The sequence below is a fragment of the Carya illinoinensis genome, chromosome 5 (assembly GCF_018687715.1).
Source record: "Carya illinoinensis cultivar Pawnee chromosome 5, C.illinoinensisPawnee_v1, whole genome shotgun sequence".
Classification (NCBI taxonomy): Eukaryota; Viridiplantae; Streptophyta; class Magnoliopsida; order Fagales; family Juglandaceae; genus Carya; species Carya illinoinensis.
The window spans coordinates 41103563-41121046 of NC_056756.1; the positions used below are offsets into that span (position 1 = coordinate 41103563).

At 37.4% G+C, this 17484-nt stretch overlaps 1 protein-coding gene across 1 annotated transcript; it reads left to right on the forward strand.

The window, feature by feature from the left end:
• Positions 1-1005: 1005 nt before the first annotated feature.
• LOC122311679 (wall-associated receptor kinase 2-like) lies at positions 1006-4573 on the forward strand. Its single transcript, XM_043126316.1, has 3 exons — positions 1006-1980; positions 2396-2584; positions 3162-4573. The coding sequence occupies exons 1-3, from the start codon at positions 1110-1112 to the stop codon at positions 4376-4378; spliced, it is 2277 nt and encodes a 758-aa protein (XP_042982250.1). The 5' UTR covers positions 1006-1109; the 3' UTR covers positions 4379-4573.
• Positions 4574-17484: the final 12911 nt, after the last annotated feature.

Below are 17484 nucleotides of genomic sequence, written 5' to 3' on the forward strand. Positions count from 1 at the left end.
TATTTTTTTATATGAAATGTGAGGTTGAATCTCTATTTAGATATAAAATATTATCTCTTAGACATTTGTCTGTAGCGAATATCAACAATAATGATAACAATTTTCCTTAAAAAAGAAGAAACATTAACAAGGACAATAAATTCAAATGGCAACAATAAATGTCCTTGAAAAAATAAACCATTAGCGAGGAAAAAATATTTCGTTGCCATTCATCGAGAAATTTCAATGGCTGACTAACGAAGAAAAATTGTTACAATTAATTTTTATCAACAAAAAATTGGCTAATACTATAGTAATTTCATAGTGTGTGGTATGAAATTAGTATTTAAATTTTCTTATACCAAGAGCACGTGACTTTGACTACCGCGTATGGATAGTGATCACCAACCAAATTACTTGTTTGCGTTATTATACAAAGGGGATATAAAATCTTCCATTGTAATTAATTATATATATATGAAATTAACATAAAATTAGAATTTCAAGATACAGTTAATTATTCAATTAACGAATTGTTGAGTACCTAAATAATAATAAAAAAAAATGAGAAAGCACCATTAATTGTTAAAATCTCTGATAGCTATTAATTAGTGAATTTAAATATAATTGTGCTATTTTGAACACTAATAAATATTTCTCTTATATATTGACCATTCTTCTTTTCTCACTTGAGTCCACATCGATCACGGGCCCCCTTCTGCAGCCGATAAGTTCTACGTATTCAACAAATATCAATGATCATTGGGCCGCGGACTGGGTCTTCCTCTAGAAATAATATATTTGCGTATTCAACACGCGGCATGGTGCCATCATCTAACATAAAAGTGTCTTTCAAAATTTAATTTTTATCAAAATTTTAAAAATTTTTGGGTGGCCTTAATTAGTACTTCCTTTCCTGCTACCACATCATCTAACATAAAATAATATTAATTGATATTCTAAATTTTTTTCAATAACTCTAATATTAATATATATGGTCCAGTACTCTATTTTGAATTTTCCTTCATACCCCCATCGATCCTAGCCCATAAAAGGACCAGCATCTATGGGAAGTCTTGCAAGAGACCAAAACAAAAACTTTGAGAAGCGAAGATTTTCTTGAAAAAACAATGAGTTTGCGTAGGATGTTCTTGGAATTAGTTATTTGTGTTGCTGTGATACTGTCGGAAATGGGTGCTGCAGCTGTAGATAAATTTCAAATAGCCAAGCCTAACTGTCTGGATCGGTGTGGAGATGTTCAAATTCCATATCCATTTGGTACAACTAAACGTTGCTCCCTGAATGGGGATTTCTTCTTGAGATGTAACGATTCGTCCGGCCAACTAATAGCCGGTATAAATTTGGCTGTCGCAAAGATTTCCATCATGGACGGCGAGCTTGACATCTTGATGTATGTAGCCAATCAGTGTTACGAGATTAATGGTGTACTTGGGGATAACAACAATCCCTGGCTCAGCTACCCGGCTTTCACAGTTTCCAACACCAAAAACAGGTTCTTCACCATCGGCTGTGACACTTACGCCTACCTCAATGCTTACCGAAACAATGAACGGTTCTCCATAGGCTGCATGTCTATATGTCGAAGTCTTCAAAATGTCGAAAATGGATCTTGCACTGGGATTGGGTGTTGCCAGGTTGAAATCCCAAAGGGACTGAAGAACTTTACTTTGGATCCTCGTAGCTATCGCAAACACATAAATGTCTCTGAATTCAATCCATGCAGCTTTGCTTTTGTGACTAGACCAGAAGAGTTCAATTTCTCCTCTGTTTATCTTAAAAGCCTGCGAGAGAAAGAGACCTATCCAATGGTTCTTGATTGGGCAATCGGTGATGAAAAGTGTGACACTGCTCAAAACAAGCCAGATTACGTATGTGGAGGGAACAGCTCATGTGAAAATCCCCCAAACGGGGTCGATGGGTATCGTTGCAAGTGCAAAGAAGGTTATGAAGGAAACCCATACCTCCCTGATGGTTGCCAAGGTACGTTCGTATGAGTTGCACATGCATCTAACAAAAGCTTCTTCAAAATCTGAAGGAATACTCGCTATAAGAAAAATAGATTTTTGTGACTATTATTTTACAACCAAAATGATTATTTCCAACGAAAACGAGTAACTAAACAACTTTTATGTAGAATCATGAAACTTTTGTTGAGATTTGAGTAGTTTCAAATTATTATATGCTTGCTCTTGGTTTTGATTATGCTATAGATGTATACGCGCTAATTTCTTCAATTTCCTAATAATTATAAATTGCGGGCCGCCTTGATAATCTTATGTTATTTTCCTTATATTTAATGGGTTCGAAGTTCGAAAGTAGTACTCATGATCATGTGCGTTTAGTTTGCTAATGAAGCATCGATCTTAATTAATATTGTATTATTGCTGTGTTTCAGATATTAATGAGTGCGAAGCATATCCGAATCCCTGCGATATTACTACATCAAGATGCAACAACATTGATGGGGATTTTACATGTACGTGCCTCGACGGATACGAAGACGATGGGAAGATCATGAACGGAAAAGGTTGCAGACTTAAAGCCGGGGCCAACCGATCAAAGATTAATATCATTATTCCACTCGGTAAGTAGGCAGAATATTAATCCATTCACCTATAGATAGATAGATACCAGTTGGTTGTACAGTCACAATCCATGCATTTAATTGGCCTCTTTGGTCAACATGATTGCCAGCTGCATGGACATTGACAATGTAAGAATAATAGCAAGAGCAGTCCTTGGTATAAAAGCAAGAGCACAAGTCAAAAAATTGATGAATTAGAGTCACTTAATGCTAGTTTAATTACTACTTTGAACAAAAAGTAATCAATCCCATGCATGGATCTGTTTCGTATAATTTTTTTGTTTTATTTTTAAAATATGGCGTACTCATAGACAAATTAAAAGGAAATAAAGGGATTTGCTCCTGTCAGGAGTACTTAAGTCATGTAAAACCCAGGTATTACACCTTTCAATATTCTTGACGAGCTCTCTCAACAGTCTACAAATTTTACAATGAGCTGAAATGCATTATTCTTTCGGTCTGTATTTGCCAAAATAGAACTCAAGTCTTGAATGAGCTAGTTGCCTAACTATTTGATTCGCACTAACTTTGTTGTACTATTTATGGAAACAAAGATAACATGCTTGAGTATGTGCAGCTGTCGGCATTGGCCTCATAGGATTGTTCATGGGAGGTTCTTCAATATATTGTGGACTCCAAAGAAGAAAATTCATCAAGCTAAAAGAGAAATTTTTCCAACAAAATGGAGGCTCATTGTTACAAGAAAAACTCTCGAATTATAGAGCTTCTACGGAGGTTGCCAAAATCTTCAGTGTGGAGGAATTGGAAAAAGCTACCAACAATTTCGATAAGAGCAAAATCCTTGGTGAAGGAGGCTATGGAACTGTTTATAGAGGAGTCTTATTGGACAACAAAATTGTTGCCATTAAGAAATCAAAAATCTGTGACAAGACTCAAATTGAGCAATTCATAAATGAAGTTATTGTGCTTACCCAAATTAACCATAGAAATGTGGTTAGGATGTTGGGTTGTTGTCTAGAAACAGAGGTCCCGTTACTAGTCTATGAATTCATCACAAATGGGACTCTTTCTAGTCACATTCATGATAGGAACCTATCATCCTCATTGTCATGGGAAAAACGTTTGAAGATAGCATCAGAAACTGCAGGGGCACTTGCATACTTGCATTCTTCAACTTCTGTGCCGATTTTACATAGAGATGTGAAAACTGCAAATATACTTTTAGATGAAAACTATTCAGCAAAAGTGGCTGACTTTGGAACTTCAATTTTGGCCCCTCTTGATCAAACTGAATTATCTACATTGGTAAAGGGAACTTTTGGATATTTAGACCCAGAATACTTTTATAGTAACCAGCTTACAGAAAAAAGTGATGTTTACAGTTTTGGTGTTGTTGTGGCGGAGTTGCTGACAGGTAAGAAAGCGCTTTCTTTTGATAGGCCTGAAAAGGATAGAAGTTTGGCAATGTATTTTAACTCTGCTGTAAAAGAGGATCGCTTGCATCAAATTCTTGACGATCAAATTGTCAATGATGGCAATATTAATGTGATAGATGAGGTTGCTAATATTGCAAAATCGTGCTTAAGTGTAAGAGGGGAGGATAGGCCAACGATGAAGGAAGTGGCAATGGAGCTAGAAGGATTGAGAATTATGGGAAAACATCCATGGGTAAAGGCTGATCTTTATACAGAGGAGACTGAATACTTGCTTGGGGCACCTACACACTCGTTCAACATTGATGTCTACAATGGTTCTTCCTCTACCATCACAACAGACGTTGGGCTTGAAAGTATGAGGAACCAAGTCGTGAAACCATTAGACGACGGCAGATGATGAGCTAGCTAGTTCATGGCCAATACATACATCATGATCTTCACCAATTGATCAAATTTATTACTTATACATATATATGTATCTCTAATATTTTTTCGTGTTTAATGTCTCAATTTTCTTGCCGCACACCTTCGTTTTCTTTTTTTGTAATAAGGCTCCGTTATCAATTGATATACCGTAGAGAAATCTTTTAAATGATGTTATCTTCATTCTGTTTTTTCTTTTTTCTTTTTTTCCTTTTTTTGTTATCAATATTACTTAGATATTTTATATATTACCCTTTCTTTTATCGATGCTACTTAGTTACATATTATATATATATATATATATTATATACTAATATTATTACTCCATTGAAGTAAGGACTTTAAGCATACAAGTGGGCCCAATGTATATCACTGATCGTCGCCTAATTGACAAGTGAACGTTCACTCAACCTCCTCAAGTGGTCCTTTTTTTTTTTTTGGATTTTTCCTAATTGACAAGTCTCCTGTATATGTTTCATATGTATATCAATCATGCAGTCTAATTCCTTACTAACATGGAAATTTTAATTTTTGAACAAATCAAACTTGGCGACTTGACGAGCAAATTATTGAAGCGATTAAAACAAAAAACAATGTACATGAAGGAACTTGTATTGATATAACAATTCATTGAACCTGATGATAGACTTGTGTGCTCGAGCTGACGAGGATAGGGACTGAGCAAAGAGCAGCTATCAGAAAGCTGGATTTTAAGCAAGCCGACGATCGAGTCCACATACATCCATATCCAGCCAGTCTACGTCACTACAAAAAAAATGACCTCATTTTGATTGTTAATAATCTTTTTACCACTATAAATTAATCGTAAAAGGTCATTTTTCTTGTAATGCGTATAGGAACTGGCCGAGTGATCAAATATAAATAATGACCTACCTTCTCAGGCGTTGACCGAGAGTCTACCCCCTCAAACACTTCTCAGCAAGTCCTACATTTTTTCTTTCCATTCTCTTGTAAATATAAATATGTAGATATTAACAAAAAATAATATTCATAAATTAATGTGGATATATTTGTTAAAATTTTATTCATAACCAGTTTACTTTAACAAATTATATCAATTTAAATTTATTTTTATGATATTTATAATAAACAAAGAATGATCTATTTTCATTATAATTTTTTTGTTTTTTTATTTTTATTTTTTATTTTTTGTAACAACACAAAAGGTTAACTGCTTCACATGATTAAAGTGTAAATGCATATCGAACAAATTAAACAAGGTAGGCGAGTTCCCCAGCCAGCACCATGATTGAAGCGGTCGACTCACAAGAAAAAGAACATGAATTTGTTAAGAGAATGATATTTATAGTCATGAGTGTGCAACATATAATTTTTTTAAAAAATGATAAGTAACATAGAATTCACATGAAAAAAATCTAATCTTTGAATAATGAACTCTACTCTTTTTTAAAATAATTATTTGGCACTTGTATGTTCTATAACTGTATCTAACCTTATTTATTTGGTAATCGACAACGCGTTAACTAAAATATGCAAAACCACATGGGAACTCAACAAAATAAAGGTGGAAATTAAAAGATAATTATATTCATACATACAAATAAAGAAAATCAAAGCCGCGAAGAATTTGTAGGATGATCAAATTAAATTTGGTAACCAAGTCTCTCGTCTTCTACTGGATAGCTAGTACGATTCTACGGACGTACAGTCAGCGTACTTGGGGGCCTCTCCTTATTTTGAGGATAAGTATCAATTTCGCTTCATTTTAATTAAGAACCACTAACGAGTTTTTAACGGGATTAATATATTATAAGTAAATTGCATTGATCCTATTATCAATTTTTTTTTCCTCTAAAACTATCACCATTTTTGGAAGGAATATTTGAGTTCCCACGACTTTAGCTAAGAGATAAAATCAATAAAAAATGAGACAGATTAACTCACTCTCCCAAGAGAAAATAGACTCATATTCCTAACAGGAGTAGGCTCCTACTCCTAGAAGGAAGCTGCTTCACATGACTTAGACTCCTAAAAGGAAAAGACTTCACAAGACTAATTAGACTCTTATCACTCTAAGAAAATAACCTCTATAAATAGTCTATAGGAGGTAACAAATCCTGAACTTCATCTTCTACATACGCTTACCCTTATATTATATTTCTGACTTTGGCATCGGAGATTCCACACGACAACCAGTGCCACTCCTTCATTTATTGTAGGTGATCTATGTGGTAGATGGCGGTGAAACACATCCTTAACAGTGGCGCCGTCAGTGGGATCTTTAAAGACTTTAACGTGATTTTCACATGCCATGCCAACCATTACGTGATCAAACCGCGATCCAGAAGGGAGCATGCAGAAATAGATACGAGGTTTTTTGGATGACAAGATTGCATTCAAAAGGCCAGATATATATATACACACATATAGAGGGACCCATGAAGCGAAGGGGACTACTGTGAGCGTGCACCAGGCACTGGGTGGTTAAGCCATGCAAGTTATGTGCTCGCGCACGGCCTAGTGGCATGAACACCTACTCAGCCCCTTTGAGGATTGTCGTGCATGGCGAATTCCATGCCCACCACCCCTATATTCTATGCATCATAGTCCAAGCCACCAGATCTAGCACCGAGACAGAGCCAAAGGGTCGCCCCACCTGTGTCTCACCTCGAACAACCCCAACCCTGAAACATGTGAAAAACCACCCATCAACTACCCAGGGACGGTTGAGGCCGCCAGTGGCCACGAATGGGCCTACCGGTGTTTTCCGTTGCCAGCGATGTGCTTCCCACACAATGGCACACTTGAATCCGACAAGCAGAGGTGGGCAACATGCTGCAAGTAGTGCCACCCGCCAACAACTCGCTAGCCCGCGAGGTTATCAACGACCACCACATAACTTGCCATCGGACTTTGCCACCAGCACTCCTCCACCCCGTAGCCCTACTCGCCTTTGCACCCAGTAAGCAGTTGGCGAGCTCAATCGGACCACGCAATCTGCCGAAGGACCAAAAGCCAAGTGCTCATGCCCCGGCAAGACAACCGTGCCCCCAGTGGCCTTAGTCGACATGCACGAGGGCCTAGCACCTCCTCTACCCGGTGAATGGAAAGGTCAGCCGCCTAGTTGAAGAGCCGGAAGGAGTCGACAGGAGCTTTCCCACCTGCTTCTCACCGGAAGGATGACTCTTTGGCCACAAATTTATCTCTAGAATATAAGGTGGGCACGAACTGGACGGGCGCGATCCACAGCACGTAATGTGCATTGTCCCATGTGCTGGCTTACGGTGCAAACCCCAACTAGGCTCACCGTGCATGGTGGGCTTGTTGCCCATCACCTCAGTGACTGGCGTGGAACAGTTCCAACCACTTGGTCGAGCGCCAGGAATGAGCCGACGGTGGTTTTCTCATCGGTATCTCGCTGTCAGAAGCCCCGGAGCATGCAGAAAACCACCCATTAGTCGCCCAGGGACTCTCTAGACTAGCGGTGGCCATGATTGAGCCCACTGGTGTTTTCTATCACCGAAGAGGTGCTTCCCACCTGGTAGCACTGCCGAATCTGATGGATGGAGACGTGGATTAGTACTGCAGGTAGAGCCACTCGCCAGCCAGCGAGCCAGTCAGCAACTGCCACATTACTCACCAGCAACCTCTGTCACTAGCACAATAACCTTCTTCCCCGTAGCTCTGCCTACTGCTTGACCCCACAAGCCATCGATGCTGCGAAAGCAATTCAAGAGACCCACGTACGCAGCAGAAGGACCACCAAAACCAGGTTCCATGCACTGGCTAGCTCATCACCAGCCACTCGCACCGCCGGAAATTTCTGTTGCCGGTGGGGGTGGTTCCTCGACTCCTGAAGTCAACCACATAGAAGGTAGAGGATATGCCACCGAACACCACCGGCCTTGCACATCGCAGTAGGCAGAGAATGCAAGCTATTTGGTTTTCTCTTTTCCTCGTGTAGGTTTTGCAACGGGCCCCATATAGTGCCTAGCGGGGTTTTGACTCCAGCAACCACGCATAGACGACAGAATGAAGATGAAACCCCCATTGGCCACTCACCGCATCGGCACGCTGCATGAACACCGTGCACCGTATGGGCAATGGAAAACAAGCTGCCAGAGTCCCACACATTGCATTCGTGAGTTGGTAGCAGCACCACCGACAGCCACCAAAACTGCTAGAGTTTCCTGTTACCAGCAGGGTAGTTCCTTCATCATGGGAGCCGCTCATGCTGGTCATAGTGCAAGAAGAGAAGGCAGCCAAGGAACCAGCAAAGCCATGCGCCGGTGAGCTTGTTGCCAACCACCGTCAAGCTCACTGGCGTCTTCTGTCACTAGAGCGGCAGTTCTCGATTACAGTAGTTTTCCTCTCAACCTATCATTGCCGTAACAATACATCATGAGGGCTGTGAATCGTGGGAACACTGGGAGCACGACAGCGGACAACCCTAGGGAACCAGCTCAACCACCATCTGCTTTGCTAGATATTTCTGTCACCAGCAATGAGGTCTAGATACCTCACGGTGCTGCTCGCCAAAGTCTCTCACCGTTCTCACCAGTAACACCGTGGAAGGCTCGCTCAACTACAATTGGCTATGAAGGTCCAATCGTCAAACCACTCAAGTAGGTTGCAAGTTGCAACAGTCAATGAGGTGCAGCTCAGAACAAAGTAGTTGCACATTGAGTTTGTTCGCAATGGAGTTTGTCAGAGCTCCTTGCCACAAGCACCAATGCTCGCCACGAAAGCTTCTTGCCATTAGTTCTCGCCACCAAGAGTTGTTTCCGTACGAAGTTCCTCTTCACAAGATGTTGCTTGCCAGTTGCCCACTCATGAGATACTCCTCACCACTTACTCATCGCATGGAGCCTTCCTTGCCAAGTTTCGCGCACCATAAGCTCCTCGACCAAATTTTGGGCGCCTACTGAAAGTCCATCTCGTTGCCCCATGGTGACCAAGCTTCACTCATCAGGAGCACCTCACGAGATTTTGGGCGTTAACTGTATTGCATCTCGCCAAAAGCATCTCACCAGGTCCATACAAGTGCAGATAATAACTCCCGATCGTTAGCTGTGTACATGACAAGTAGCGCCTCTTGGCGGGCAATAAAAGCATTTCATTACTGCCAAACCAGACCAGCGCCTTGGGCAAATAATAAGGGCAACGCCTCTCGGCGAGCAAAAAATTCAGTAGTCTCAACCTTGCAAGATTATTGCCGCAAAAGCACTCAAGGATGGACAATTTCTCCATGCAAGAATCATTCAACAGCAAACAATCCTAGTTGGGGAAGAAGTAGCAAAATTGCTCTGGCAGATACTTTGCCAGAAATTACCCAAGCAGGAAGGAACATCGGTTACAAAGCCCTGCTCGACCATCTTATTCTGTCTTCATCAAAATAGACCAATTGATAACCGTGGGCATCCCGGGCCTTCATCAATGTAAAAAGCATGGTTGCCCGTGAGCATTGCTCGTGTCACTAGCCTTCGCCACACTCTAGTGGAACTGCTCAGGTTTATAAATCTTAAACTTGTATTTTGTATTACACTAACCTATTTGGGTTTTGGTGAAAATTTATCAGGATGATTAAACTTAGCCTCCTGCCACAACAAGTTGAACATCCCTCAAAACACCAAAGGCAAAGCTTAATAGCTTGTGGTACCATGAAAAAAGGGAGCGTAGGTCCTCAGACCACGCCGACCCTAAACACTAAAGGCAAGCCATAGCAGCTTATGGTGTCATGTAAAAAGCGCACGGAAGTCAGTAGACCAAGCCACCCTTAAACACCAATGACGAGCAATCAACCTCACAGTGCCATGTAAAAAGGTGGGAAAGGTTAGAGACTGTCCGACCATTAAACACCAATAACGAGTTATCACACTCACGGTGCCATGTAAAAAGGGCGCGGAGGTCAGTGGACCACGCCACCCTTAAACACCAATGGGGAGCAATCAACCTTGCGGTGCCATGTAAAAAGGTGGGAAAGGTTAGGGACCGCTCGACCATTAAACACCAATGACTAGCTATCAGCTTCGTGGTGCCATGCAAAAAGGCAGGAAAGGTCATGGACTACTGGACCATTAAACATCAATGACGAGTTATCACACTCGCAACGCCATGTAAAAAGGCAATGCCCAAGTTAATCTTCTCGCCAGGAAGCACATTGCCGCCAGAGCAAGGCTTAGGTTACCTCAATTACGGTTGACTTGAAGACTCCCAAGACAACCAAAAGGTTGAGCTACCAAAGGTCGAGCCTCTTGCAAGATGCAGCCAACTGATAGCTAACCAAAAGGAAGTAAAGACACCCATGCGCACTAGCTTGCATGGATCCTCGGCGGGGTAGGGAAAAACAAAAGTAAACGAATGGCCACGAGCCAATGGGGTAAAAGGTAGATACAAAGAATGCAAAGTATTTAATTTCCCACGTGATAATCACAAAGGAAATTAGCGGGATAACTGGAAGGGATATTTGAGTCCCCACAACTTTAGCTAAGAGATAAAATCAAGAAGAGATAAGACATATTGACTCACTCTCCTAAGTGGAAACAGACTCAGATTCCTAACAGGAGATAGACTCCTACTCCTAGAAGGGAACTGCTTCACATGACTTAGACTCCTACAAGAAAAAGGCTTCACAAGGCTAATTAGGCTCCTATCACTCCAAGGAGATAACCTCTATAAATAGCCTACAGGAGGTAACAAATCCTGAACTTCATCTTCTACATACGCTTACCCTCATATTATATTTTTGACTTTAGCATTGGAGATTCCACAAGGCAACCAGTGCCGCCCCTTCATTTGTTGCAGGTGATCCGTGTGGTAGGTGGCGGTGAAACACGTCCTTAACAATTTTATTAATTTGTTTGCGGCAGTTTCATGTCCAAATATTATCGGTACGGCCTAGAAATATTAATAATGCAGAATACAATGTAATTGATTTTTTTAAAATTTAGTTTTAATCTGAAAGCTAAAATTTGTGTATAAACTGTTTTCATTAATATATATGATAATTATAATGCAAATAAGTGCTGCTAAAATTATTTTGTGATTGTTAAAATTGGATACAAGATGAATTTTCCTATCAAGAGCTGCTTTTTAATGGTCAATCAAATTTGTTTTGTTGGGGCGGAGGTCCTTAAATCGATTAAGCTCGAATGTGATCTATTTATAATGGAAACTCCAGAGTTCCTTGTACAAAGAGATTGCTCAATGTTTTGCTCTGGCCCTTGACGATTGGTCCTTAAATCAAATTAACATTTGTTTGAAGAAGCTATTATTTGTTTGAATGTTCAAACATGAAGTATGTTTGAACTGACAATAAATATATTTGAACATTATTGATGATTCTCATGCCATTCGAATGGATTATTTTGGTAGTTCGAACAGTAGCTAAAATCCGTTCAAAGGGTAATAAATTGTAAAGTACCGTTCGAACTAGGTATGTTACGTTTGAACGGTACGTATGCTAAAGTAAACTGTAAATTCAAATATGAAACTAATATTAAATATTGTAATTAAAACATCACATTTGTTCAAATCTTGCATCAAGTCAGAATAATAAAAAGACAACTAAAGAAAATAAGTTCTAAGATTGTGGTGGCATAGAGTTTTGGGACATCAGTAATTGCTAGTACTATTTGAACATTTTTTGGGTTTGAATCTTCAGCTTCTTCAGCATGTTTTTTTCTAATCTTGTCTCTATATCCATTGCCTGATTAATTGAGTCTACAACTCTCTATGCGTTGACCTTAAATGTTCAATCTCGAGCCTTACTTTCTCTAATTTTCGATAGTTGTTGTTCGATCTGACTTGAGAAAATGATGATGATGTTGACGAAGGCTTCACGCAACTTCCTAAGCCCCTAAAATATCCAAAACATGGTCCAAGAAGTTGAGAAAAAAATCTGAACATCTTTCACAGATGGTTCATCAGATGGAGTCGCAACAATTTCCATATGTGATACCATCTTGTCCTTTAAAAAAATATCAAAGATAGTATAAATAACAAAAATATTATTAGCCAATACTAATAAAAAATTTGAACTTACATAATTTGCTTTTGCTTCGGGATTGGTCCAAACACTATCACAATTTTGATGTGATTTAGCATATAATTGGGTCAAATTATAGTTAGTAGGATTTTCTTATTCTTGCAAAAGGAAAACCTATATTATAACTTCAATTGCAAATATTGATATGTCAATATTTAACAGGGGACTAGTATAATGTTACCAATTGTTTTGATAGTCGATGAAAAGATCGAGAGCCAGTATGATGGTGTATTGTTAAATTTGCTCTATGTGCTTTGTTAATAATACTCCATTGTTACAAAAAAAGAAACAACATTATTACTATATTTGTTTAATGCATCTTTTATATACCATAAAAAAATATGGCAACAAAATTACCTTATATGCAGGATCTTCAAACATATCACGAAGCTTCTACCATTCGTTTGGTGGCATATCTTGGAATGGAGTTTGATACATCTTTGTTGCACTACTAAATTTCTAATAGTGTGCATGACATCTACCTTCGTACCCCTAGAATGCATTGGACATCAGCTCACAACAGTTAGTTGATCCTCTTGCCAGCCAAAATTAAGTTCAAACTCATTCTTGAAAAAATCATAAATGATTAGTCTAAATTCAAACTAATTATAAATTAACATGTTATACTTAATTGTTTTTTAAGTAACTTATTACCAGGTAACGATTTTTTATGTGGTCTTTCACATAGTAGAGAATTTTAGCCCAGGAGGATGTAGCTATCGGTGCATATGCATGAGTAAGGGTACCAATATAAGAAGCAAGCCAAGCTGCCGAATCTCTAGGGCAACAGGTGTAATCATCAAGAATATCAATTTTAATTTTTCCCGCTCTCCTTACTTTCTTTGTGCAAACACCTCTAGTAGCATATCGACCTCGGCGATGATTTGCAAAAGCTATACAGTAATTAAAGCACATAATATAAAAAAAAAATATTTCATTTTTAAAACATTATTACTTAAATCATCACATAAAATCAAGTTTATATGTTAACATACCTTATTTTGGGTCTGATGATGTTGACCCACCATTCATGGTAGGCGAATCACTTGGAGAGTCGGTAATGGATGGAAATGGTACACGAGTTGTTTTGCGTTTAAGAAACATTTATGTTTTAAGCTGTACTAAATTATTATTCGCAAAAATGTTATTATATTTATAACAACGATACTTATACAAAAACAACTATAATCCACGATCAGTTTTGCTGAACCAATCACCCTCATCCTTACTAGATACTTTAGTTAACTCATGTTCTTCTAACAGTTCACCCTCAATTACTTTCGGTTCAACATATTCTTTACGCAATGGAAGTATGTCATATCGGCTGAGATCAACAAATAGATTGATGCATGATTCATTTTCTTAATCTATTACGCATTAATTCTAGATGATATTAAGTGGTTCTCAATGAATATAAATAATATATATTATTGATAAGCTATATAGTGCATGCAGAGATCCGTGCACAGACTTCAGAGATGATTGATGCAATGAGTACGGAGATCTATAGTGCCATCTTTGACTTACGTACAGAGATTAATGTTATCTTTGTGACTCAGTTCACGATCATTACTCGGCTAACACAACTAGAGACATGTCTAACTGCAGTCGAGGATGTGATTAGAGAGTTGGGTCAGTAGTAGTCTATATATTTTATTTGTATTTTTTTTTATAGATAATATTTTGTGTTTTGTAAAATAAATTTAATTATGAGTGGTCTTTTTCTTTTCTAAATTAATTATTGATTTCTATTATATATATATTCTTTAATTGTTAATTTCTTTTATTATAAATTAAATATTTCTCCATAATTAAGTAAGGTATTGCATGTGTTGGTATCAAAAGTTGTAAAGATTCTGTCTCATAATCATAGTTGCTCCAAATTTTATCATAGAAGTAGTGCCAGAATTCTGTCTCATACTGCAAAAAAGCCTCTCCTCGATCGAACGTTAATGTGTTAAAAGCGGAAAATAAAACCGAAAAAGAACCTTTATTATAATTACGTAACAGTTCGTTGAACCTTGTAAGTCTCTTGGGTTTTGTTCGAGCTTGCAGATCACCGGTACATATATATAGATGTATGTAAGTACGTAGCCCTGTAGCCGTACGTTGACCGAGAGTCTAGCACTACGTATCCCTCAAGTCTTGCCATAGCTGTGTAATATGAATGATCCATTAACGGAGGCGGAGTGATCTGGTCTACTCCTCAAGTGGTCCCTTTTTTTTTGGATTTTTCCAAATTGACAAGTCTCCTGTATATGTTTCATATGTATATCAATCATGCAGTCTAACTCCTTACCAACATGGAAATTTTAATTTTTGAACAAATCAAACTTGGCGACTTGACGAGCAAATTATTGAAGCGATTAAAACAAGAAACAATTTGCTAGTTGAATGGGGCCCTCGATATTGCACACAAAAGTACCATATACATGAAGAAACTTGTATTCATATAACAATTCATTGAACCTAATGATAGACATGTGTGCTCGAGCTGACCAGAAAGCTGGATTTTAAGCAAGCCGACGGTCGAGTCCACATCCATATCCGGCCAGTCTACTTATAGGAACTGGCCGAGTGATCAAATATAACTAATTACGTAGCTTCTCAGAGACGTTGACCGAGAGTCTACCCCCTCAAACACTTCTCATGAAGTCCCAACTTTTTTTCTTTGCATTCTCTTGTAAATATAAATATGTAGATATTAACAAAAAAATAATATTCATAAATTAATGTGGATATATTTGATATATTACATTTTTTTTTTGTAATAAAATTTTATTCATAATCCAACTGTGTACTTTAACAAATTATATCAATTTAAATTTATTTTTATGATATTTCTAATAAACAAAAAATCTATTTTGATTATACATTTTCTTTACTTTTTTTTTGTAATAACACAGAAGCTTAACTTTTAGTATAGTGTAAATTATGCATATCCAACAAATTAAACAAGGTAGGAGATTTCTCCAGCCAGCACCAGGATTGAAGCGACTCACAAGAAAAAGAACATGAATTTATTAATAAAAATAATATTTATAGTCGTGAATGTGCAACGTGAAACCTTTTTTAAAAATGATAAATAAATATATATGGGATTCACATCAAAAAAATTTAATTTTTTAATGATAAATCTCACTATATTTCAAAATAATTATATAGTATTTATACGATCTACGACTATATCTAATATTATTTATTTGGTAATGGACTGTGCGTTAACTAAAATATGCGAAACCACGTGGGAAGTCAAGAAAATAAAGGTGGAAACTGGAAGATAATTATATGCATAAGTACAAATAAAAAATCAAAGCCGCGTAGAATTTGCAAGATGATCAAATTAAATCTGCTAACCAAGCAAGTCTCTCGTCTTCTACTGGCTAGCTAGTAGCTAGTACGATTGTAAGGACGTACAGTCAGCGTACTTGGGGGCCTCTCCTTATTTTGAGGATAAGTATCAATTTCGCTTAATTTTAACTAAGAATCACTAACGAGTTTTTAACGGGATTATATAAATAAATAAAAATTTTATGTGTATTTATTTTTGCATATTTTTTTTACATTCTACTAATATAATTGACTGCATCACACTTTATTTAATATAAATAACTATTTTAACTTTTTTTTTTTTTAAATCAAAACATCACCTCCTTTATTGATCAACTGTTTTCAATACAATTCTTATCCTGTAAAAAGAAACTAAAATAACCCTCAGGGCCATCCTCTATCCACACTTGTTCCTCTTTTACATTATAAGCAAATGTAGCTAAAAAATAAGCTAGTTTGTTACCTTCTTTGTATATATGCTGGACTTTCCATAAATGTCTATTTACTAATATACCTCTTATATCTTCAATCAACTGCCCACTCCACTCCCATGATTCCTCCTTACTGATGATAGCTTGGATAACAACCAGAGCGTCACCCTCAAAAACAGCTTCCCAGACATTCAATTCTTCACATAGAGTCAAAGCTCTCCACAATGCAATTGTCTCTGCTACGAAAGGAGACCCAACATTAGGCTTTGATACACACAGAGATACTAGAACTTCCCCTTCATTGTCACGCATTACTATCCCTGCCCCCATCTGTTGAGATGTTTTATCATAAGCTGCATCCCAGTTAAGTTTAACAGTCCCCTTCTCAGGCACCATCCACCTTACCATGTCTCTCCTTATTGGCTTTATGTTCTCTAATTTGCTGGTTTGAGCTAGCTGAAAATCTGTAACATTATGCCTAGCTTGTATAAGAATGTCTTTTGGGCAACTAAAGCCCTTTTCAAACACAAATTTATTTCGCCTCAACCAAATACATCTCATAACAGTAGCTATTAATTCCACTAAATAACTATTTTAACTAATCATATCATTAAAGTACGTAAAGAATATACAAAAGTGGCTATAGGTAATTAAATTAATAAGTAAATTGCATTATCCTATTATCATATTATTTTTTCTAAAACTATCATCATTAATTTTATTTTGTTGGCGGCCTTATGCAGTTTCACGTCCAGATATTATCGGTACCTAGAAATATTGTTAATGATGCGGAATACAATATAATTTTTTTTATCAAAAATTTAGTTTCAATCTGAAAGCTAAAATTTATATATAAACTGTTTTCATTAATATATATATATATTTGATATTGAGAAATTTGGAGAGGGGATCGAACCGAGGATGTCTCTTATGAAGGCTGGTTTTCATTAATATATAATAATAATAATAATAATAATAATAATAACAAATATGAATTTTCCTATCAAGAGCTGCTTTTTAATGGCCAATCAAATTTGTTTCGTTGGGGCGGAGGTCCTTACATTGATTAAGCTCGAATGTGATTTATTTATAATGCAAATTCAAGTGTTCCTTGTACAAAGAGATTGATCAATGTTTTGCTGTGGCCCTTGATATGTACAGAACACAGAATCGTCATGTAATTATTCATTTAATATGTAATTGTTCATATAATTCACTACAAGAGAATGCATTTTGTGGGACGAAAAATTTCATCCCAAAAAATGGCATTTTCGTCTCAAAAGGGTATTA

Excerpts from the sequence above, each read along its gene's own strand:
- LOC122311679 (XM_043126316.1), top strand. The coding sequence starts at position 1,110 with ATGAGTTTGCGTAGGATGTTCTTGGAATTAGTTATTTGTGTTGCTGTG. Across the intron at positions 1,981-2,395 it reads CCTCCCTGATGGTTGCCAAG|ATATTAATGAGTGCGAAGCA; the intron begins GTACGTTCGTAT and ends GCTGTGTTTCAG. Across the intron at positions 2,585-3,161 it reads TAATATCATTATTCCACTCG|CTGTCGGCATTGGCCTCATA; the intron begins GTAAGTAGGCAG and ends GAGTATGTGCAG.